This window comes from Pantherophis guttatus, chromosome 4 (genome assembly GCF_059756535.1).
Source record: "Pantherophis guttatus breed Tessera chromosome 4, ASM5975653v1, whole genome shotgun sequence".
In the NCBI taxonomy this organism is placed as follows: domain Eukaryota; kingdom Metazoa; phylum Chordata; class Lepidosauria; order Squamata; family Colubridae; genus Pantherophis; species Pantherophis guttatus.
The window spans coordinates 22,938,358-22,961,494 of record NC_142066.1 but is presented as its reverse complement, the minus strand read 5'-3'; the positions used below and the strand labels follow the sequence as shown (position 1 = coordinate 22,961,494).

General features: G+C 44.1%; 2 protein-coding genes and 1 non-coding gene across 14 annotated transcripts in view; 1 reads left to right on the top strand and 2 right to left on the bottom strand.

The window, feature by feature from the left end:
* The window catches only part of PARP2 (poly(ADP-ribose) polymerase 2), a 32,848-nt gene extending 26,493 nt beyond the window's left edge, over positions 1-6,355 (bottom strand). For 6 of the 9 annotated variants that reach the window (XR_015733674.1, XR_015733675.1, XM_087891780.1 and 3 more), the window contains exons 1-3: positions 6,195-6,355; positions 1,030-1,174; positions 804-925 (exon numbers count right to left, since the gene is read on the bottom strand). Coding sequence is in view for 7 of the 9 variants with exons in the window: in XM_087891780.1 (XP_087747906.1) it covers positions 804-925; positions 1,030-1,172 (265 nt within the window). In the remaining 2 variants the exon portion in view is untranslated. Of the gene's footprint in view, positions 1-803; positions 926-1,029; positions 1,175-5,908 lie in introns of all 9 variants that reach the window. The other 3 variants (XM_087891781.1, XM_087891783.1, XM_034411498.3) reach the window with 2 other exon arrangements.
* Positions 6,356-6,714: 359 nt separating this feature from the next.
* Positions 6,715-7,038, top strand: LOC148113892 (Nuclear RNase P). The gene has a single exon (XR_015734357.1).
* A 2,624-nt stretch (positions 7,039-9,662) lies between these two features.
* On the bottom strand, positions 9,663-22,712 carry LOC117662184 (perforin-1-like). 4 transcript variants are annotated; one of them, XM_060691003.2, is made up of 4 exons: positions 22,535-22,712; positions 22,246-22,330; positions 19,697-20,303; positions 9,663-13,207 (listed from the first exon to the last, which is right to left on the bottom strand). In XM_060691003.2, the coding sequence occupies exons 3-4, from the start codon at positions 20,251-20,253 to the stop codon at positions 12,079-12,081; spliced, it is 1,686 nt and encodes a 561-aa protein (XP_060546986.1). In that variant the 5' UTR covers positions 20,254-20,303; positions 22,246-22,330; positions 22,535-22,712; the 3' UTR covers positions 9,663-12,078. The 4 variants fall into 4 exon arrangements, with proteins under 4 accessions (XP_060546986.1, XP_034267386.1, XP_087747910.1 ...); XM_034411495.3 differs by lacking the exon at positions 22,535-22,712 and having other exon boundaries at positions 22,023-22,478; XM_087891784.1 differs by lacking the exon at positions 22,535-22,712 and having other exon boundaries at positions 22,246-22,373.
* Positions 22,713-23,137: the final 425 nt, after the last annotated feature.

Here is a 23,137-nt window from a genome sequence, read left to right as displayed (position 1 = left end):
TGTTCAACTCTGAGAAGTCCCTAAATGAGTTATAAATCAAGGAAACCCCCCCACCCCCGCCCTGTATGAGAATCAAAGGCCAGGACCAGTTATGGTGGGCGCTGGCAATGTTGACCTAAAGAGCAGAATACAGATGCAATAAATACAGGCAGTCCTCAATTTACAATCACAACTGATCCCAAATTCCCTGATCCCAAATTCCCTGTTCCTAAGCGAGACATTTCTTGTGCGTTTAGTCCCATTTTACGACTCTTCTTGCCACAGTTGTTAAGCGAATCGCTGCAGTTGTTAAGTTAGCCACGCAGTTGTTAAGTAAATCCAGCTTTCCCAATTGCCTTTGCTTGTCAGGTCGCAAAGGGTGTGTGGGTGTCACATGACCCCTGAACAAGGCAACCGTCATAAACATGAGTCAGCTGACAAGCGACTGAATTTTGATTTACGTGACTATGGGGATGCTACCGTATTTTTCCCAAAAATAAGAGCGGGGTCTTATATTAATTTTTGCTCCAAAAGACGCATGAGGGCTTATTTTCTGCTGAGGGGTTATTTTCGGGGAAATACGGTACTAAACATGTCCACCTGAGAATTTTAACTGGGGCTTATTATATTTTACGAGCATCCTGAAAAATCACGCCAGGGCTTATTTTCCTGTTAGGTCTTATTTTCAGGAAAACACAAGGTACAAGTGTGAAAAATGGTCATCAGTGATTTTTTTTTTCCCTGGGCCGTTGTAACTTCGAACGGTCACTAAATGAACTGCTGTAAATTGAGGACTACCTATAGAATCAGAGACAGCAACTTACAGGATTTCTGATCACAGACAGCCACACGGACACGGTTCTCCAGGCCGCTCTCCTTGTTCCGCAGCAACATCCTGCACAGGTCCACTTGGTCGTCTCCTAAGTTTTCGGCCAGTTTCTGTGCCCTGCAGAGAACACGAGAGTTTGCATTGCAATCTCACCAACCAATTCCAGGCCCGCCACATTATTGTTTTTCTACTTCTCCTCCTCCTCCAGGAAGCCAACTTACCGAATTGCTTGGCTCAGGATCTCACTCTGCTCAGGTGGGAATACCTGCCATTGGTTGCCACTGATCTCGTGTTCCCAGCGCAGGTCAGGTTGAGTCCCTGCCTCGTCAGGCTGGACTCTGGAAGTCATTCGCTTCCTCTTCATCCCTGTGACAGCAACACAACACACACGTAAGCGGACAGGTTGTCAATTCAGAGGCCCCCAACCTGGCGCTGAAGATAAGCTGCAATAGCAATAGCTGTTCTGCCCCAGCTACGGACCCCAAAGAACGCAGCACACACGAAGTCCGTTCAAACCTTAATTTATTGAATAAACCAGTCTTTTACAACAATGGCTATTAATTAATTGCATTAACAGCCGTCAAGAATTCAAAGAATAATAACTGAAAACTTACTATGGTTGGCAGAATGCCCAGAAGCAATTTGCAGGAAGCTGGTAAGATAAGCAAGACACGACACGAAGGTATGTGAACTAAGTTGTTCCCTGCAAATTAGTTCAGTCGGCGTTCCTCCTTAAATAGGCTAAGGGAGTGGCCAATTAGCCCCAAGCCTTACTCTCGAGGAGACCTCCTCCTGAGGAGCCACCCCTGCCTTTTGGCAGCTCTGCGCGCCTGTGCATCGAGAAGAGGCTCCTCTTCTCCATCCTCTTCACTTAAAGGAGCTTCTGGAGGTTTTGAAGGTCCTGGCTGAATCCCTGCCTTTGACACCACATCTTCTCCAGCCTCCTCATTGTCCGACTCGAGTACCACTCGAGTTGGACAATGCAGCACCACATCAGCCTCCTTGCTGTCTGAATCAGCTACTAACTGCAGTAGCTGCGTACGGACCACAACAATAGCACTTAAGACTAACTGTACAGATAGCCCTCGACTTACGACCGCAATTCAGCCCAAAATTTAGTCTGTTAAGTGAGACATTTCTTAAGTATTTTGACTCATTTTACAACTCTCTCACCACAGTTAAATGAATCAGTACGGTTGGTAAATTAGCCACGTGGCTGTGAAGCAAATCTGGGCTTTCCCGTGGATTTTGCTTTTCAAAACGGTCGCAAAAGGCGATCACGTGGGACGCATCAATGGTTGTAAACATGAACCAGTTGCCAAGCATCTGAATTTGGATGAGGTTATCATGGGGACTCTGCAAAGGTCGTATGTGTGAAAAATGGTCATAAGCAGAGGTGGTATTCAATCGGTTCAGGTGAATTGGTAGCAGAGATCTCTCACCTGCCCCAGTGCTATGCTGTCTTATTTAGGCATGTTTTTGAGGACAGGCACGTGCGCGGAAAGCGCACACACAAGCAAAGCACATGCACGGGTGTGCGTGTGCACGCGTGCGGGGCAAACCGGTGGTAACAAAATGTGAAACCCATCGCTGGTCGTAAATCACTTCAGTGTCGTTGTAACTTTGAACAGTCACTAAATGCACTGTTATACATCGAGGACTACCTGCATATATTGCCCCATAGTGCTTTACTGCACACTCTGGGCAGTTTACAATGTCAGCTTATTGCCCCCAATAATCTGGCTCCTCATTTTGCCGACCTCGGAAAGATGGAAGGCCGAGTTAATCTTCAGTCTTGTCGGGATCGAACTCTAGGCGGTGGGCAAAGTTTGCCTGCAATACTGCCTTCTAACCACTGCGCCACCATGGTGCTAAGCTGCAACCATTATCCCATTTCTGCAAAAGGGAAGATGCGTTTCTTTGTCTGCCCCGTTCCTGGGCACTGTGTAGCCAGCCATTCTTGAGATGCTATAGTAGAAACTCCCAATATAGATAGCTCTCAACTTACAAGGGTGTGTTTAGTGACCAAAGTCACAACGGCACTGAAAAAACTGACTTATGACTGTTTTTCTCACTTACCACCATTGCAGCATCCCCATGGTCATGTGATCAAAATTCAAGATTTTTGGCAACTGGTTCATACTTATGACGACGGCAATGTCCTGGGCTCGTGTGATCCCCTTTGGTGACCTGACAAGCAAAGTCAATGGGGGAGCCAGATTCATTTAACAACCGTGGGACTAAACTTAACAACTGCAGAGTTTGCCTTAACCACTGTATCCAGAAAGGTCGTAAAATTGGACAAGCTCACTCGGCAGCAGAAATTTTGAGCTTAAGTGTCACTGTAAATCAAGGCCTATCTGCAAGCTGTTTTTCCTGCCTCTAAAACCAAAGTGAATGTCATAATAACCTTGCTATCTTTAGAGAACCACAAGATTATTATCTTCCCGTAAGAGCGTTTTTCACTACCTGTTGTAAAAAGCATTTTTTTCAGCTGCTGGGCAAATGTGTTGCAGATTTGAATCAGGTGAGAATTACTTAACCAGGCCTTTTAGGCACTTACGGATGGTTTTGTAGGAGCAGAGTGTGCATTCAGCATCATCAAGAGAGTGGGCTTTGAAACATTTCAGGTTCTTGCAGCAAATACATCATCTTACAAGTCTGAAATGAGTCTGTAATTAAGTGTTCCTTGTGACTGCTTGAAGACTAACAAGCCTATGTGGATTTGTGCATTATAATGCACCCCTTTTGCTATTTTCCCCCCTATAATAAAGCCACTGGTTTTGTAAATACCCTACAACTTATTTTTCCATCACTACCATTGATATAATCACCCTTTCCCACTGGAATACAAGAAGACATTTTTTTTCTTATCTATTTTCTCATCTATTCAGTGGTAAAATTTCCTAATAGGTGTGCAGTGTGTTTATGAGGGTTTTCTGAAACTTCATTCCTGGCTTTTTTCAAAAAGCAACTGGATTTTCTTGGTTTTTAATTTGAAAACATTTCACTTCTCATCCGACAAGCTTCCTCAATTGTAACTAATGGGCAATGGAAGGATGAATATTCTTTGCAGCCATCTGTTAACACTCTCAGAGTCATTGAGGCTACTCTGGGGTTTATCTATATTCTCAGGGTCACCTGAATCGAGAGTGTAATTCTTGGGATTGCATTCTACACAGGACATAGATTGTGTCGTATCCCTCCCCCTCTGTTTAGGGAGGACCAGTGGTGCTATTCAGCAGACTCTGGAGAACCGGTAGCTGAAATTTTGAGAATTTGAGAATTTTGAGAACCAGCAAATACCATCTCTGGCTGGCCCCAGAGTGGGGTGGGAATGGGGATTTTGCAGTATCCTTTCCCTACCATGCCCACCAAGCTACACCATACCTGCCAAGCCAAGCCACGCCCACCAAGCCATGCCCACAGAACCAGTAAAACATTTTGAATTCCACCACTGGGAAGGACTATTCAATTTTAATATAGATGGCCTCTGGCTCCACTTTCAAATCAGGTCCTCTGAAAACACCAATGTGGTATATGCAGTGCAATGCAACCAGACAAGTCCAGACTTGTACATTGGGGAAACAAAACAACAACCACTTCACAAACGCATGGTACAACACAGGAGAACAAACTCATCAGGACAGGAATCAACAGTCCATTTGGATCTGAAAAGCAAGCGTCACGCTTTTGAGGACAGCCAAATTCACATTCAGGACAGGGAGAATCACCTGTTTGAAAGGAGTTCCAAGAGGTCATTTATGTTAAAATAGAACAGCCCTCCCTCAACAAATGGGAAGGGATACAACACAATCTATCCCCTGCTTACAACACAGTCTCAAGAAGGTCCCATATCGATTTGAACTCTGATTCAGGTGACTCTGAGGATACAGACAAACCCCCAAGTGCAGAGGTGGTATTCAGCAGGTTCTGATCAGTTCTGGAGAACCGGTAGCGGAAATTTTGAGTAGTTTGGAGAACCGGTAAATACCACCTCTGACTGGTTCCACCCCCATCTAGTCTCTGCCTCCGGAGTCCCAGCTGATCCGGAGGAAACAGGGATTTTGCAGTAACCATCCCCTGGAGTGGGGTGGGAATGGAGATTTTACAGTATCCTTCCCGTGCCACACCCACCAAGCCACACCCACAGAAATTTGAATCTTACCACGCCCAAGTGGTCTCAAGGACTGGCAGAGAGCTAACAATCAACCTTCAGAGTGCTAAGGTCTAAATGATTGTAAAGAATATAAATCCTTCCATTCCCCACCAATCAGAACTATGGAAGCTTCTTGGATGAGAAGCAAAATGTTTTCAAAGAGAGAAAAAAACCCCCAAGAAAGTCCAGTTGCCTTTTAGAAAAAGCATTTTTGGAATAACCATGACCTGGATGATTCAGAATCTCTATAGATACCTATTCTTGAAACTTACTACCCCCCCCCAAAATGGTTTGCCAGCCACTTTTCTTAGTACTGTACCCTTTTATTATGGCTTCTAAGTGATCTTTAGCAATATTAGCAATGGCTGGCCAGTTGCATGGGAGTTACAGGTAATCCTCAATTTACAACAGTTCATTTAATGACCATTTGGAGTTACAATGGCACGGAAAACTTTTTCCCCCTTACAACCATTACAGCATCCTTACAATCATGGAATCAAAATTCAGACACTTGGCCACTGGTTCATAATTACGATGGTTGCAGTGTCCCAGGGTCATATGCTCCCCTTTTGTAATGGGGAAGCCAAATTCACTTAATAACCCTGTTATTAACCCTGTTAATTTAACTGCTGTAAAAGGGGACAAACAAATCACTTAACCAATGCCTCACTTAGTAACAGAAAAAGTTTGGTCTCAGTGGTGGTTGTAAGTCGAGGACTACCTGTACTGTACACTCTGCACATGCTCAGAACTTCCCTGATCCCAATCAGAACAGCAGGTGAATATTCTCATCAGGTTAAGCCCACATTCAGATTCGTTTTCGGCGGGAGAGTCCGCTCCATTCACCCATCCTGATTAAATTTTGCAAAATGTATTTTTTAAATTTTAAATAAACTATTTAAATAGAAGATAAAAATTTGCAAAAAAAAAAGCCAGCTTACTTGAAACCTATTCAGTCCACCGGGAAACCTTAAGCATGCATTTTTTGCTCCTCTCCCCACTTTTCTTTGCTTGACTCCTATTCCCAAATCCCCAACAAGCCACCAAAACGCGCCTACCCTCGACCCCGTCTATTTCTTAACAAGGTTTATTTTACTGCAAACAAGAGTTTTTGCAACTTTGCCCCGCTTATCTCCCCTCCCCTTGACGCTAATGCAAAACTAGCTTCCCGCTTCGTGCGAACGCTTCTCTCCGTGTTTGCTTTTTTGCAATCAACCGGGCACTCACCGGCAACTTCCGCTCGCGCTACCCTGGATAAAGCCTTCCGCCTTCCTCTTGCAGGCGCCTTCCCGGGAACGTTCTACAATCCGGGAAGACTCCGCCCCTTTTCAATTTGCAGTCGTCAAATTTGCATATGCGCGACGACGCTGGGAAAAAAAAAAAAAAAGAATCCGCGCGGAAGAGGAGGAGGAGCGGAAGCGATCCTCGGCCATCCATTGGCTGAAACCTGCTCGGATGGAAGAAGAAGAAGAGGGAAAATTTGCATATGTGAAGATTTGCATATGTGAAGAAGTGCATGATGGTCGCCGCTCCAACTAGAAATATCCGTTCTCCATCCCCTGTTTTGTCCCGAGAGGCGCGTTTTACAATTTGTAAAGCATTGTATATTTTAGTGAAAGGATCTAGTTTTCTCGTGCTTGCAACTGATACCAATGACATCGGGCATGAATCAATAGCCACCCTAACTTGCCTGAAGAGTGAGCATTAGCGGTTATATAAGGTATGGAGTGAAAGTAGTAGATAATTGCTGGGAGGAAGCTCTCCGTAGAGGCCACGTGCTGGGTGTCCATCACCCTTTCTCCCGCCTCTGGGAAGGTCTGAGGGAAGGGCCAAGTTGCCACCCTAGCAGGGTGCCGCCTTCTGAAGGTGGGTGAGTTCCCAGCAATGCGGGTCTCAATCAAGCCCTAGAATTGAGGCAGGAGAAGCGGCGAGGGGTCCGGCTCCTCCCCGCGGATGTCTCAGTGGCTTGATGGGGATTTGGGAATGACTCACGGCCGGCAGCTTTGAGTACAATGGGAAGAGGTGAAGCACCGCCAGCTTCATAACCCAATTCAGACTAGTCTCCCCCCAGTATTTTCCCTGCTTGTACTTCAACGTTATTTTGTAAAAGGTTTTGCCATCCATTTGCTCTATTTCTCCCGTTCTTCTGGAGGACGTCTGCAGAGCGTCATGATGGAGACAACAATTTAGGAGAAATTTCATCTGAACTAGTGGAGTAAAATCAGAATAACAGAGATGCAAGGGACCTTAAAGGTCGTCTAGTCAAGCCCCCTCCTCAAGTAGGAGACCTTATAGCATTCCAGATAAGTGGCTGTTCAGTCTCTTCTTAAAAGCCTCCAGTGATGAAGCACCCACAACTTCTGGAGGCAAGTTGTTCAACTGGTTAATTGTTCTCAATGTTAGGAAATTTCTCCTTAGTTCTAGGTTGGTTCTCTCCTTGGTTAGTTTCCAACCATTGTTTGTTGTCTTGCCTTCAGGTGCTTTGGAGAATTTATTTATTTATTTATTTATTTTTCATATTTGTATACCGCCCTACTCCCGAAGGACTCAGGGCGGTGAACAGCCATAATAAATACAAATACATATAGAAGTTAAAAACTATTAAGAAACAGATTAAGTAATTTAGGCTCAAAGATTAAAAACATCCAAATTTATCTAAAGAGGTTTAAAACCCAATTTAAAAGCCAGTTTAAAAGCCAATTAAAAAGGGAGAGTTAGGCCAGACCAGCTTGTTGGAATAGAAATGTTTTCAGGGCACGGCGGAATATGCGTAAGTCTTGGATGTTTTGTAACTCCGGGGGAAGCCCGTTCCAGATGGTAGGTGCCCCCACAGAAAAGGCTCTCCCCCTGGGGGCCGTCAGTCGACATTGTTTGGCCGACGGCATCCTGAGGAGTCCCTCTCTATGGGAGCGAACTGGTCGGTGAGAGGCTATTGGTGGCAGGAGGCGGTCTCGTAAGTACCCTGGTCCTGAGCCATGGAGCGCTCTAAAGATAGTAACCAAAACCTTGAAGCGCACCCGGAAGACCACTGGGAGCCAGTGCAGCTCGCGCAGGAGGGGGGTTACATGAGAGCGCCACATTGCTCCCATTACCACCCGCGCGGCCGCATTCTGGACCAGTTGGAGCTTTCGGGTGCTTCTCAAGGGGAGCTCCATGTAGAGAGCATTACAATAATCCAGGTGTGAGGTGACAAGGGTGTGAGTGACTGTGCGTAACGAGTCCCGATCCAGAAAGGGATGCAACTGGCGAATCAGGCAAACCTGATAAAAAGTATAAGTTGACCCCTTCATTTTTGGGGCAGCCCCTCAAATATTGGAAGACTGCTATCGTATCTCCCCTTCTTTTCACTATTCCTTCTCCACTGCATGGAATGGCATGGAAGACCATGCCATTCATCCAGTGGTGGGATTCAGCCGGTTCGCACCACTTCGGGAGAACCGGTTGTTAACTTTCTGAGCAGTTTGGCAAACTGGTTATTGGAAGCAATGATTAGGGCAGAGAACCGGTTGTTAAATTACTTGAATCCTATCACTGCATTCATCCATGAAAACTGGCTTTCAGACTTAGCATTCATTATCTATGCAATGCTCATTAGTCCTACAGAAACCCATGGATTTGTACAAATCAACTTTATGATCAGAATGGCAAAGGATAGTTTTCTAAAACAACAGTATGACATAGGGGGTAAAAAATCAAAACAAAGCATACACCACAGACATATTTGAAGATTTATTTCTTTATGTTTTATATGTATTTTGCAGATTGTATGAAAGTTTCTGAAATACCCCGTTTTCCCCAAAATAAGACATCCCCTGATAATAAGCCCAATCAGGCTTTTGAGTGCATGGCAATAAGGCAAAGCACTTATTTCAGAGTTTATATATATATATAAAAGACAGGGTCTTATTTTCGGGGAAACACAGTAGCAATGGCACTTATATACTGCTTCTTAGTGCTTTTACAGCCCTCTCTAAGCGGGTTACAGAGTCAGCATATTACCCCCAACAATCTGGGTCCTCATTTTACCCACCTCAGAAGGATGGAATCTATTAGAAGTGAATAATTAAATTGAATAGTATAGGAAGGATTTGACAGAAGATAATTCTTTTATGTGGATGTGTAGTTAGGTCAGGACTTTCCCCGTCTCTATTTTCAACTCATCCTTGAAAATATGGCAGGTGTCCTTTTTGCAGGAACCATACGTTTCAGAGTTCTATATATTGTACATAGGAAAAAACGGGATTTGTCACGATGATAAATCTGGGAAATTAATTCTAGGCACAGTGGGACTTTGTGCTAATGTTAAATTACAGTCTCCAAATATTGCATAGAATACATAGGAAGACATTCTGGAGGTCACCTGGCCCGATATCCTGCTTAGTCCAAGATTTGACCTACAATTTGGACAGATTCCTCTCCAGCTTTTATTTGAAGGCTTCCAGTGGAAAAATAACATTCCACATCTTCGAAAAGATGGCTTCAATGGTAGAAAGTTCTTCCTCAAATCTAGTGTAAATCTGCTCACTCTTCTAATCTGACAACCTTTTGTATATTTTATTTATTTATTTATTTATTTATTTATTTATTTATTTATTTATTTATTTATTTATTTATTTATTTATTTGATAATATTTATATGCCGCCCTTCTCCCGAAGGACTTGGGGCGGCTCACAGCAATAAAACAAGACAATAAATAATGTTAAAAATCCAATTTAATATCCCCAAATTAAAACTATAGCTCCCAAATAGATCAGAAGATTTTCTGAAAAAGCCATGTCTTCAGGTCACTGCGGAAAGAGCGGAAGTCAGGGGCCGTTTGGAGCCCAGTGGGTAACTCGTTCCAGGGGGTCGGTGCGGCCACAGAGAATGCCCTCATCCTGGGCGCCACCAGCTGACATTGTCTGGCTGATGGCACCCGGAGGAGGGCAGTCCAATGTGAGCGCACTGGCCTATGGGAGGCCGGTAGAAGGTGAACCTGCAAGATCTGAAGATTGCTATTGTATCTCCCCAAAGATGCTTTTTTTCCAAGAGGCACACCTGGACTTCCTTTGCTTTTCCTTGAAGACATTTCGTTTCTCATCCAAGAAGCTTCTTTAGTTCTGAAGAACTGAACTGAAGAAACTTCATGGATGAGAAGCGAAATGTCTTCAAGGAAAAGCAAAGAAACAAAGTTGGAAAAAAAGCATCTTTGGAAAAACTGTGATTGGATGACTGAGAATCTCCATAGACATCTTCCCTTAGCATTTTCTTTTGCAAGCTATATATATATCCAGCTCCTTTAAGTATTGCTAACAGGACTGGGTTCCTAATAGTTCCTTCTCTGAACCACATGAAATTATGTTGAATTAACTTCTCACAGCATGCTACTACTTCTCTAATTATAAATACAAAAATATACTATCCATACAGGTTGTGATTATGACGTCTGCAAAAAGGGGCCCATGTCATGTTACAAATTCACAACTATGTGGTCCTGATACATACCTGGTCCACGGTATAATTGGACCACTTGAAAAAGCGCGAGTGAATAATAACAAAGGCATTAAGAAGAAAGAAATGATTGAGCCCACCTATATTTATACAGATAGACCTTGACTTACAACTATTCATTTAGTGACTATATGAAGTCACAATGGCACTGAAAAAAGTGACTCATGACCGGTTTTTTTTACACAACTGTTGTAGCATCCCCATGGTCATGTGATCAAAATGTGGATATTTGGCAACTGGTTCATATTTATGACAGTTGCAGTCAGGGGTGAAATGCTGCCGGTTCGGACCGGATCACCCAATCTGGTAGCGATGGAGGCGGGTGGTTCGGAGAACCGGTAGCAAAAATCCCTGCACCCCTCCCCCCACCATTGCCCAGCTGAGCCGCGCAATCATCAGAGGCTTTCTTTTTTTAATTTTTAAAAGCATTTTTTCTACAACCTCTTCAGCTGAAAAAATGCTTTTAAAAGTTAAAAAAAAAAAGGCTCTGCGGATCACGTGGCTCAGCTGGGATCGTCAGAGGCTTTTAAAAGCATTTTTTTCTACAACCTCTTCGGCCGAAGAGGTTATAGAAAAAAATGCTTTTAAAAGGAAAAAAAGCCTCTGCGGATCAGGCAAGTCAGCTGGGATCGTCAGAGGCTTTAAAAGCATTTTTTTTACAACCTCTTCAGCTGAAGAGATTGTAGAAAAAATGGTTTTAAAAGTAAAAAAAAAAAAAGTTGGCCATGCCCACTCAGTCATATTACCCCCCCACCAAGCCACACCCACAGAACCGGTAGTAACAAATTTTACATTTCACCACTGGTTGCAGTGTCCTGGGGTCATGTGATCATCTTTTGAGAACTTTGACAAGCAAAGTCAATGGGGAAGCCAGATTCGCTTAACAACTGTGTTACTGACTTAACAATCGCGATGATTCACTTAACAACCGTGGCAAGCAAAGGCATAAAATGGGGCAGAATTCACCTAACAATTCTCTCACTTAACAACAGAAATGTTAGGCTCAATTGGGGCTGGAAGGTGAAGACAAGAGTACATTTTCTAGAAATTATCTGTTCGATAACTCTTTCCCAGTTGTATGGAAGAAAATTGATAGGGATTCCTATTAGATTCTTTCCAAATCTGAATAATGCCTTAATTTCAGGGGTGGGCTGCTGGGGGTTCGCAGGGATTTGGGAGAACATCTAGCTAAGGTTCTGTGCAGTTCGGAGAACTCCCAAATCCCACTCCTGGCTTGCCTGCTCACCCCTCCTCTCTCTTCCCAGGAGTCCCCACGTGACCCATTTTGGATGCAGGTAAGTGCAGGGTGCATGTGGAGGCTCGGGGAAGGTAAAGAATGGGCCTACCGGAAGTTCAGGAAGGCCAGAAATGGCCCCATTTCCAGCCTCCAGAGGGCCTCCAGAGCCTGGGGAGGCCGTTTTTGCCCTCCCGAAGGCTCGAGGAAAGCCTCCGGAGCCAGGGGAGGGCAAAAAGGACCCCCCCTGCCATGGTGCAGGAGGCCAACTAGGCCACACCCACCATGGTTACACCCACCCAGCAACCAGGCAGCGAACCCCTTGCTAAAATTTTTGAAGCCCACCCCTGCTTAATTTAGCAGTATGAGCTGTACCCATGCAGTAGCTAGGTACGAAATTTGTGTGACCATGAAGTTTCCCAGTCAGGATTAGTGTCATTGAAATAGGAGGTTGGCAGATGCAAAGGGATATAATCATGGCAGCTGGACCCGGTCAGAGTAGGGGCACACGTCAACACGTAATAGAACCTAACGTGTCCATGTGGGAGGTAGCATTTGTGCCAGTTGCTAAGGCCTGACCTCAACCTCCCACGACATCGATGTAAGAGTTCATCATGCCAGACTTCGCTGTCCCAAACCTCCATCACAAAGTTGTCATTGCCATCCAATGTGACAGCCCCAAAGTTCAGATTTTCTGACCACTGAGGATTGTTGTTCCCACCAATGACCCTAGTGCGCCTTTCCTGGTTTTGGAAAAAAAATTTGACGTAGGCATCGGTGGAGGAAAAATAGTCGCCCCAAAGACCGGATCCGCTGTGTACATGGAACCTGAGGTAAGCCCTGCCTACCTCAGTGCCACAACATTTGTCGTTGATGACACCGTTGGGTATACACATGCAAGTGCACTTTCGGACCCAACTGTTGAAGTTTTTGGGACAGCTTTGGCGACAGTCCCTCCTTAGGGCCCTTCTTCTAATGTAGCTCACAATGGCTTGCTTTAAAAAATTCCTCCTGGGGTCTGTTTTGTTCAACAAGGTGTGTAGAGGTAAAAGGGAATAAGACACCAACCCAGGTGTCCTTTTGGTACTCTCGATCCATTCCGTGAGATGGTGCACGTCTCTGCTTTCTGAAAAGAGCATCCTTTTGTGACCGCCAACTACTTCTGTGTGCTGGGTCAAATGAAGGTCGTGGAAGCTGGATTTAGATTTCCCGAACCAGAGCTTGGCACATTTGGAATGGAAGGAAATAGATCCCCAAAGCCCTCTATGTTTCAGGTTTGTCTCCATATCCAAACAGACCTTGACATTCTCGGCTGTGAGCCCCATTAAGGTCATGACACAAGTTTTCAAAGCCATCAAGTAACGAGCTCGTCCACCTAGATACACCCGGTTGATATAATGGGTGCCGTAGATATTGATGAAATGCTGGTATTCCTCAGGGTCATGATTGGGGGGCAACCTGCCGATGGTCTGAGCAAAATGGAAGGACAGCAGAGGATTCGTCTGAAGCCTCAAACTGCAAAGGAAAAGAATGAAAAATGCAGGATATTGTCAGCATATCACGATGGAGCCACTTTGCTTCTTTCAAACCTTAATGCTTTTCAATTTGCCAATGAACCGGGGGGGGGGGAGGAAAAGGGGGAAATGGAATGTGGAGAATGTATGCAGAGATCGTGAAAACATGGAAGCCATCAAGGTCACACTGCAGGTGCTTGAGAAAGAGATGGACTGTTCCCATAATAAAAGAACATCTCATAATTGGACAATGTGATCCACCAATGGTGGGGAAGAAGAAGAAGAAGAAAGTATTGTTTAACTGGGCAGGTATTTGTGCGGGAAACCAGAGCTGGTTTTGTTTTTTCAGTACCAACATGGTATATCCAATAAATTCCAATTTTCCAAAGAGTGTTTCTTGTTTTGGGTATGCTAATTGGACAGTTCTGTGTCAAAGGCAGCATACCAAATCACATTTCTTGCCTCAGCATTCAGCATGAGAAAGGAACATTATAACTGGTGGGATTCAGCTGGTTCGGGCCAGTTTAGCCAAACCGGTAGTTAAATTACAGGCTGACCCACCCCTTCTAGGAGTCCCCACGTGCCCCATTTTGGCTCCCAGATAAGTACAGGGAGGCCTCCTAGACTCAAAACAAGGTGCAGGGGGGTGGGGGGTGGCACTCCCCCCATGGCCCTCTTTCGCTCCCAGGAGGCCTCAAGGAGGCTTCCTAGGCCCATTTTCGCTTCCCAGAAGGCTTCAGGGAGGTCTTCTAAACCCAAAATGGGGCACAAGGGTGTGGGGCGCCCTCCCCCCGTGGCCTGTTTTTGCTACCAGGGGCGTGCAGGAGGCTGAGTGCCTGTCACACCCCCTGGCCAAACCCAACATGGCCACACCTATGCAGCCAGTCATTAGCGCAGAGAACCAGTTGTTAAATTATTTGAATCACACCACTGAACATGATGCAACAACCATGCTTTAAGATCAGATGCTCTCCGATGGTCAGTTAATGGGTGTGGGTTTCAGCAGGTTCTGACCAGTTCTGGAGAACCAGTAGTAAAAATTCTGAATGGCCCTGCCCCCGTCTATTCTCTGCCTTCCAAGCCCCAGCTGATTGGGAGGAAATGGGGATTTTGCACTAACCTTCCCCTGGATTGGGGAGGGAATGGAGATTTTACAGTATCCTTCCCTTGCCATGCCCACCAAGCCACGCCCACCAAGCCACGCCCACCAAGCCACATCCATAGAACCGGTAGTAAAAATTTTTGAAACCCACTACTGGTAGGGGTGCACTGCTACGTTTCATGTGGTGTTTGGAAAACATATTTTCTGGTGTCCCTTTCCTAATCTTGAAAAGTTTCTCTGAAAATGGGGGACTCCTTTTCATTTTTTCCATCATGACACCAACAAATACTTTACTGAGTGTATAACAGTCTATACAAAGTAATTCTCAATTTACAACCATTTGTTTAGTGACCAAAGTTATAACAGCACTAAAAAAAAGTGACTTATGGCCATTTTTCAAACTTACAACTGTTGAAGCATTCCTGTGGTCACGTAATCAAAATTCAGACACTTGGCAACTGGTATGTCCTAGGTCCTACGATCACCATGTATAACCTTCCTAACTGGCGTCCGACAAGCTGCGTCAATAGGGGAAGCCAGATTTGCTTAATGAACACATGATTCACTTAACAATTGCAGTGATTCGCTTAACAACAGTGGCCAAGGAAGCCGTAAAAGGGGACAAAACTCACTTAACAATTGTCTTGCTTTAATAATGGACATTTATTGTGGTCGTAAGTCAAGAAGTACCCAGAACCTGGTTGTCTGTTTCTTTCTGGAGTACCAGAGCTGCAATTTATTTTAAAGGTAACCCACAATAAGTATCAGTTGTCACCTACCGCGTTTCCCGAAAAATAAGACCCTGTCTTATATTTTTTTGAACCCTGAAATAAACACTTGGACTTATTTTTGGGGAGGTCTTATTATTTTGGGGCACGTGGAGCAAGACGGGGCTTCTCTTGCTGTCTTACCTGATTTCCAGCTCTCTCCCCCTAACCTTAACCAGGGAAAATGGCGGGGACCGGCTGTGCATGCATTTAAATATTTTCAGGGAAGGCTTATTTTTGGGAACGGCTTATTTTCAGGCAAGGGTTTATTTTGGGGGGAAGGGCTTATTTTCGGGGAAACACGGTACAATAAATATCTATTATAGACACCAACTTTCCCGTCTGTAATTACTTCTTTACCTATCTAGATTGTATCTGTAAAATTTTTACTTTAACCAAGTTCCTTGTTATGGGTTTGAAGCAGTGGTGGAATTAATTTTTTTTTACTACCGGTTCTGTGGGCATGGCTTGGTGGGCATGGCTTAGTGGGCATGGCAGGGGAAGGATACTGCAAAATCCCCATTCCCTCCCCACTCCTGGGGGAAGGATATTGCAAAATCTCCATTCCCATCCCACTCTGGGGCCAGCCAGAGGTGGTATTTGCTGGTTCTCCGAAGTACTCAAAATTTCCACTACCAGTTCTCCAGAACCTGTCAGAACCTGCTGGATTTCACCCCTGGTCTGAAGGTTTCATCCTGTGGTTTATTGTGGTCTTTGAAGTCTGTCATCAGATCATACCTGTCCACGGGTGATTTGAATTCATTTCCAAAAGTATATCCTCTTAACCAAAAATGGGTCTCAATTGTTTTCGCCCTGGAAGAGGCTGATTAATCTGGAATCCTCAACTCTTCAAACTGCTTCCAGCACAGTGGATTTATTTCCAGATACCATCATATTGCCCCCTAAATGGCATGAACCAGAAGGGACATTCTGGAGCTTTCTGGAACATTCTATTCCATTCCTGAATCAGGGCAGTTTTGCACATCTTTTGTGGTAATGGATCTCTCTGAAAAACCTAGCCCTAGGTTAGGGTTTTAGCCGTAACATTCTTATTCTCATTTTTAAAATTCTTTTATGCTGCTATTTTCGACATTGTAAGCTGCCTCAAGTTGCTGGATAGTGAGATTGGCCGACATATAAATCAAATCAATCAAATCAATCAATCAATCAATCAATAAGCAAGCAAGCAAGCAAGCAAGCAAACAAACAAACAAACAAACAAATACAGGTAGTCCTTGACTCAATTGACCCCAATTGAGCCCCAAATTTCCATCGCTGAGGAAGAAAGGTTGTTTAGTGAGCTTTGCCCCTTTTCGTGACCTTTCTTGCCAGAGTTGTTAACTGAATCACTGTAATTGGTAAATTGGTAACATGGTTGTTAAATGAATCTGGCTTCCTCCATGACTTTGCTTGTCAGAAGGTTTCAAAAGGCAATGACATGACCCTGGGACACTGCAGCCATCCTAAATACATGCCAGTTGACAAGCGTCCAAAATTTTTGAGCACGTAACCCTGCCGATGCTGCAAGAATCATAGATGTAAAAACAACCCAGTGTGTTGTAACTTAGAATGGTCACAAAATGAATGATTTAAAGTTGAGGACTAACTGTAAATAAGGAGAACTCTATACAGATAGTCTTCGACTTTTTTTTTTTTTTTTTAATTTGATTTATATGCCGCCCTTCTCCGGAGACTCAGGGCGGCTTACAATGTGCTAAGCAATAGCCTTCATACTTTTGTATATTTATACAAAGTCAGCTTATTGCCCCCACAACTGGGTCCTCATTTCACCTACCTTAGAAAGGATGGAAGGCTGAGTCAACCTTGAGCCTTGGCGAGATTCGAACCTGCAGTAATTGCAGGCAGCTGGTCTTAATAACAGGGTGCTTTAGACTACTGTACTACCAAGGCGCTCTCTCTCTCTCTCTCTCTCTCTCTCTCTCTCTCTCTCTCTCTCTCTCTCTCCCTCCCTCCCTCCCTCCCTCCCTCCCTCCCCCCCCCCTCTCTCTGACTTACAACTCAAAGTTACAATGTCACTGGAAAAAGTGACTTATGACCTGAGGTGGGATTCAGCCAGTTTGGGCCAGTTCAGCTGGTTCGGGCAAACGGGTTGTTAAATTGCTGGCTGGCCCCACCCCTCCACGAAATGTCTCACTTTGCAACATAAATTGTGGGCTCAATTGTGGTCATAAATTGAGGACTTCCTCAATAATGAGCCTCTCCTTGTTCCCTCCAGGAGGTATCTGGCATCCGAAGAAACTTTCCCCCAAATAACTGGCGGAGCTCCATATCTGTACTAGTAAACAAGCAAGACATAATGGCATGGTCTGGCTGGCATTGTGGAACTCACTCAGTCTATGTTGCTATTAAATCTTGGCAGCGAGTCCATTAATAGAAATGTTTGTTTTCTTTTTAAGTAACCCTTATCTCTATCCTTTTTTTTTTTTGAGAACTAAGTACAAACAATATGTCCCTAGTTGCATTTGTGTGGGTGTTTTTTAACTCAGTTGACGAGATGGAATGTAACCCTGTCCATGACTGAGCTTGTCATGAGGTAAAATTTTACTCCTTTGGGATTTAGTTGCCTGGATTAATTATCTATTCCCCCCCTCTTACTCCAAATGGAGCCAGGAAATGAAGTGTGTTGGAGGAAGCAAAACGAGGAACATGAACTGAGCATAGCAACCTTATTCCTAAAATTGGTTGTAGCTACTCAGCAAACAGTAGTATGGGCTGATGGTTTGAGATCTGAGCTTGGCAATTTGGTAGCAAACATTTTGTCACCGTTCAAGGAGACATTGTCAGTGTACTTTGAATTGTGCTCGTCATTCAAAGCGCACTGACAATGTCTCCTCGAATGGTGATGAAACATTTGCCGCCAAATTGCTAAGCTCAGAGCTCAAAGCAACAGCCCAGCTACCAACCCGAGCTACTAATACCCTGTTTTCCCCCAAATAAGACATCCCCTAATAATAAGCCCAATTGGGCTTTTGAGCACATTGCAATAAGGCCAAGTGCTTATTTCGGGGTTCAAAAAAATATAAGACAAGGTCTTATTTTCAGAGAAACATGGAATTCAAGCACATTTCAAACAGTAGTATCTTTGGTGAGGAGAGCCCTTGAAATTCTGATGCTTAAGATGATCCCAGAAAGATCTTCAGAAATCCCATCTCAAACACAGCAGTTATCAAACTCATAGCCACAACCCTCATTCTTGGGTACATTCAGCTACAGCCTACCATCCATCCTGTTACAGGCAATCCTCAACTTACAACCATTCATTTAGTGAGCGTTCGAAGTTACACCAGCACTGAAAAAAGTGACCTATGCCCATTTTTCATACGGCCATTGCAGCAACTTCAGGGTCACGTAATCAAAATTTGGATGCTTGGCCACTGACTTTTATGTAGGATGATTGCAGTGTTTCAGGTCACATGATCCTCTTTTGCGACCTTCTGACAAGCAAAGTTAGTGGGGAGGCCTGATTCACTTAACAACCTAATTTAAGTGCAACGATTCATGTAACAACTGTGGCAAGAAAGCTCGTAAATTTTGGCACAATTTACTTAACAACTGTCTTGCTCAGAAATGGAAATTTGGGGTTTGATTGGGGGTCATAAGTCGAGGACTTCCTGTATTTGCATCCAAACACCAATGTGGGTTGTGCATATTGTGCACTCAGATGCAATGAAGAAATATAGTGTGTCTTCTTCAACATTTTGATTATGCCTATTAAACAGACTCTTCTAATTAACACATCTGATAGATTCATACCAGAGATCAAATAAAACCGGTCAAAGTTGCCTTGGGATATCTCTCATTTTAACTTCCATGAGTGTGTAACACAATCCTTCAATCCACTCCCCCACAAACTAATTTTGAATGGGAATACAGCAACACGGTGCCTCCAACTTTGATGTTATCAAAGAGGACCTTGTAGTTGGTGATACCAAAAGCGTCTGGGGGATTATGGAGAGACAGCAGCTATCTCGTTGGTCTTTGAATAAAGATTACTTGTCAGGATGACAAAGACTAATTCGTTCCCCTAACCAGTCCTAAAGCAAGAATGAATGGATTTGGACGCCAGTGTCTTCTGAGGTAATTGCAGTCATGCCATCAACACACATCAAGCATCTTGTCCCAATAGCTGATATTGGTAGTTGTAGTTGAACAATAGTAACCCCAAGCCTCTGAGATCTATCATGAGCTAAGCAACTTTTTATTCATAGCCCATTGGATGCTCCACAATAAAGGAGAATATTTGTAGTTCAGGGTTGAAAAGATGAAGCACTTTTGGGATAACCATGACCTGAATGACTGAGAATCTCCATAGACATTTAGCACTGATGATGTTACCTAATTTGGGTAATGAAAAGTCTGCAATAAAACAACCAAGCTCAGAGAGCATGAAGGACCCCTCATGTTCCACAATACCTTCTGGTCAACTCCAGTTCAGGAGGATGGAGCTGAAATTTGTTTCAATGTATGAAATTATTTCCTCTGGGGGAAAACTCAAATTCCGTAGCATCTCCTGAAAAGTTTTTTTTTCCCCCTCTCTAGCAAATTGGCTACTGCAGCTCCTCCTTTCCCTATTTATGCTTCGAAGTGCTTCGATGCTTACCTGTAATGTTCGCATGCAATCTCATTCCTCAGAAAGCTGTATCGGTCTTCGCGGGTTTTCTGATATGCCCAAATGGCTGTATTAGAGTGAGAGCCAGCAAAAGCAACCTGAGCTTTGAAGAACCCCAGGTCCTCCGTCATGAAATCCTCAGCCAGCTCCATTTCCCAGCCATTTTTCACTTCTTTGGCTACTGCGTTGGCCACATCTATATCTAACTCATCCACAAAGTTGCTTGCTTGTTGTTGGCAGTTTTCCTTCTGCCGCCAATCCACCCCAACCAGGGGAAGTCTCTGCAGCTGCTCACCCATCTTATGATTCCGACAGAGAGTACATGTCCCATTGGGTCCCTGCCACTTGCTGATGTCCACCACGTAAGCCCCTTTCTTCTCCAGAGTGGTGATATCAACTCCCTCCCCGATGTAATTATGGCCTGGTACGAAGCTGACATGATTCTTGCAGACATGTCCGAGGTATGTATCGCATTCACTGTTGTGGAAGGAGAGAGAGAAATGGAAGGAAGCAAGGTAAACCATGAAGAAGAGATGAAGCTGGGGCATGATCCCCAGAAAGAGTTCCTTATTCTTAAGCAGTTCGTTTCTGAATCGTCCTGAGGAGAGAGAAAAAAAAGCAAAAGATGTTTAGAGGAGGGATTTGGAGGTGTGACAAAACATCACAGAAAATTTGAACAACACCTTTCCTAAAATGAAGCTGGGAAATATTCATTAAAGCAGCTTTCTAGGCACAAGAAAGAGCAGGTTAGGTGATGATGGACACTACATTATTTGATATTAATTTTGGAGGTCCACTGGGAAGTCTCCAATTTTTAATGGACCACAAATGGTCCAGAAGCTTCATATAGTGCATATTTGGATAAAGCTGACGAATAATGATCCACCAAGTAAATTCCATTCCAATTCCATACACATGAATACATAGGCGCCATAATGAAGCAGCTGTTTGAGTTAGAAAACTGGAAGTTCTATTAGTCCTTGGAGGTCTTCTAGTTCAACCCTCTACTCAAGCAAGAGACCTTATACCAGTGATGGCGAACCTTTTTGGCACCGAGTGCCAAAACCGGAAAGTACACATGTGCATGCGTGTGCCAGAAAGCCAGAACCCCAAAGACCAGCTGGACGGTTAGCTGGTCTTTGAGCACAGGGGAGCACCAGAAACCGGAAGAGCAGCTCCACAGTGTACATGCGCAGGAGCTCTGGAAACTAGAAGAGCAGTTCCCCTGCAGGGATGCGCATGTCGGGAAGCTGAGCTTCCGGTTTCCAGGATGCACATGTGTGCCAGTCACTTGGTCTTCCAGTTTCTGGTGCGCATGCAGCATGAAGACTAACTGGCCAGCCAGGGAGTACATGCACGCCAGGGAGCTGCTCTTCCGGTTTCTGGCACTCCCGCACACACGTGAAGAGCAACAGGCAACAGCTGGCAGGCCCAGAGAGATGGCTCTACATGTCACTTCCGGCACGCTTGCCATAGTTTCACCATCACAGCCCTATACCATTTCAGAGAAGTGGATGTTCAGTCTTTTCTTAAAAAACCTCCAGTGATGTAGCACCCACAACTTCTGAAGCCAAGTTCTTCCACTGGTTAATTGTTTTCACTGTTAGGAAATTTCTCCTTAATTCCAGGTTGCTTCTCTCCTTGATTAGTTTCCATCCATGGCTTCTTGTCCTGCTCTCTGGTGCTTTGGAAAAATAAGTTGACCTCCTCTTCTTTGTGGCAGCCCTTCAAATACTATCATGTCATCCGTAGTCCTTCTTTTCTCTAGGCTAGCCAAACCCAAATCCTCCAGCCATTCTTCATATGTTTTAGCCTTCAGGCCTTTAACCATCTTAGTTGCTCTTCTCTGCACTTTTTCCAAAGTCTCAATGTCCTTTTTTGTAATGTGATGACCAAAACTAGATGCAGTACTACAGCTATGGAAGTCACCATTAGGATGCTTTGTTGCAGAATTCCCATGCAGCCGTTAGAATGGGAAGGAAAACATCATCATCATCATCATCACCATCACAATCATCATCATCATCATCATCTCATCCATTCCTATTTAGAGTTAGCCACTTGCCTTTTTCTGAACATGGATTCTATCTTAATAGCTTGGTAACAGCTAGAAATCCACCATGGTTGATTTTGTTCTGTGAGCAAGTTTCCCTTGTTCTTGCATTCTAAAGAAGTCAGAATAACAACATTCCCTTCCCTTCTTTCATCTGCAATTGTCTTTTGATGTGTCTTATCATCACAGCCGTCCTCCTGCTATCCGGTTGACCATTGCTGGGAAATCAAGATTAGATATATATGTAGAGAGAGAGAAACTTACCCACCCCTCCTTCTTCAGACAAGCAGGTCTACTATTCCGGATGACCAGTTCTGCGAAAAGAGTCTCTTCTTCCTTCTTGCTCTGTTTTGCTTTTCACTTCTTCCCTGTTCTAGCACGTGGGGGGCTAGAATTCTAGCGGAGATTTTAGAGAAAGGGAGAGAAAGAAAGAGAGGGAAAAACAAGAAGGAAGAAATGGCTTTTCATAACAGCGTATTCAACTTGCCTTTGCAAAGACGGAGAGTGTTTGTTCTGTGCTTTCGTTTCACTTCTCCTTTTTAGTTGACTGCACGCCCGTCTGGAATCCAGAGCTGGAAAGGAACAATTGGCATTTTAATTTTTTCCAGATGAATGTTTATTTATTTCATTTAAAGCAATAACGAGTTTCTCGTGATGTCCCTTGGAGAACTGGGCATTCCACTTTGGGTGGGTTGTGAGATTAATGACATGGGATTCAACAAAGAATACGATTTTACCAAAAGAGAGAAAGAGGCCTCTATTCTAATGCCTCTTACCCGCCCACTCCCACAAATGGGAGAATATTTTTGCCAGAAGGTGCTTTGTATTTAATCTTCATTTTTAAAAGAAAATAAAAAATAGAAGTGGCCTCCTATCAATGCAGCTTTAAGTCCCTGAGCTCCAAGCCAGAGTCTTTTGTGGGAGGTGTCGTATCTCATTTAAAACCCGAATGCTGATTTGTGTATTCCGAGCTACGATATAAACAGAAAATCGGGCACTGTCTTCTTATAAATGATAGGCCAGGTTAGTAGTTACATCATTAGAAATCTCTGGTGTCTCCCTTTTGTGCTTACTTTTGGTGAGGAAAGCTTTATTCAGAGAGCGAAAATGGCATTTTAAAGAAAGAACAAATGCACAAATTAGAGAGGGGGGGGGAAAATGGACAGAGTACAGAAAAGATTTACAGCTATTTTTTTTTTTAATTTGATTTATATGCCGCCCTTCTCCGGAGACTCAGGGCGGCTTACAATGTGCTCAGCAATAGCCTTCATCCTTTTGTATATTTATACAAAGTCGCTTATTGCCCCCACAAACTGGGTCCTCAATTTTACCTACCTTAGAAAGGATGGAAGGCTGAGTCAACCTTGAGCCTTGGCGAG

What these genes read in the sequence shown, in the direction of transcription:
- LOC117662184 (XM_060691003.2), bottom strand. Translation starts at nt 20,253, where the DNA reads ATGCCCCAGCTTCATCTCTTCTTCATGGTTTACCTTGCTTCCTTCCAT. An exon ending in ATTGCATGCGAACATTACAG is followed by an intron (nt 13,208 to 19,696) that starts GTAAGCATCGAA and finishes TTTCCTTTGCAG; the next exon opens with TTTGAGGCTTCAGACGAATC.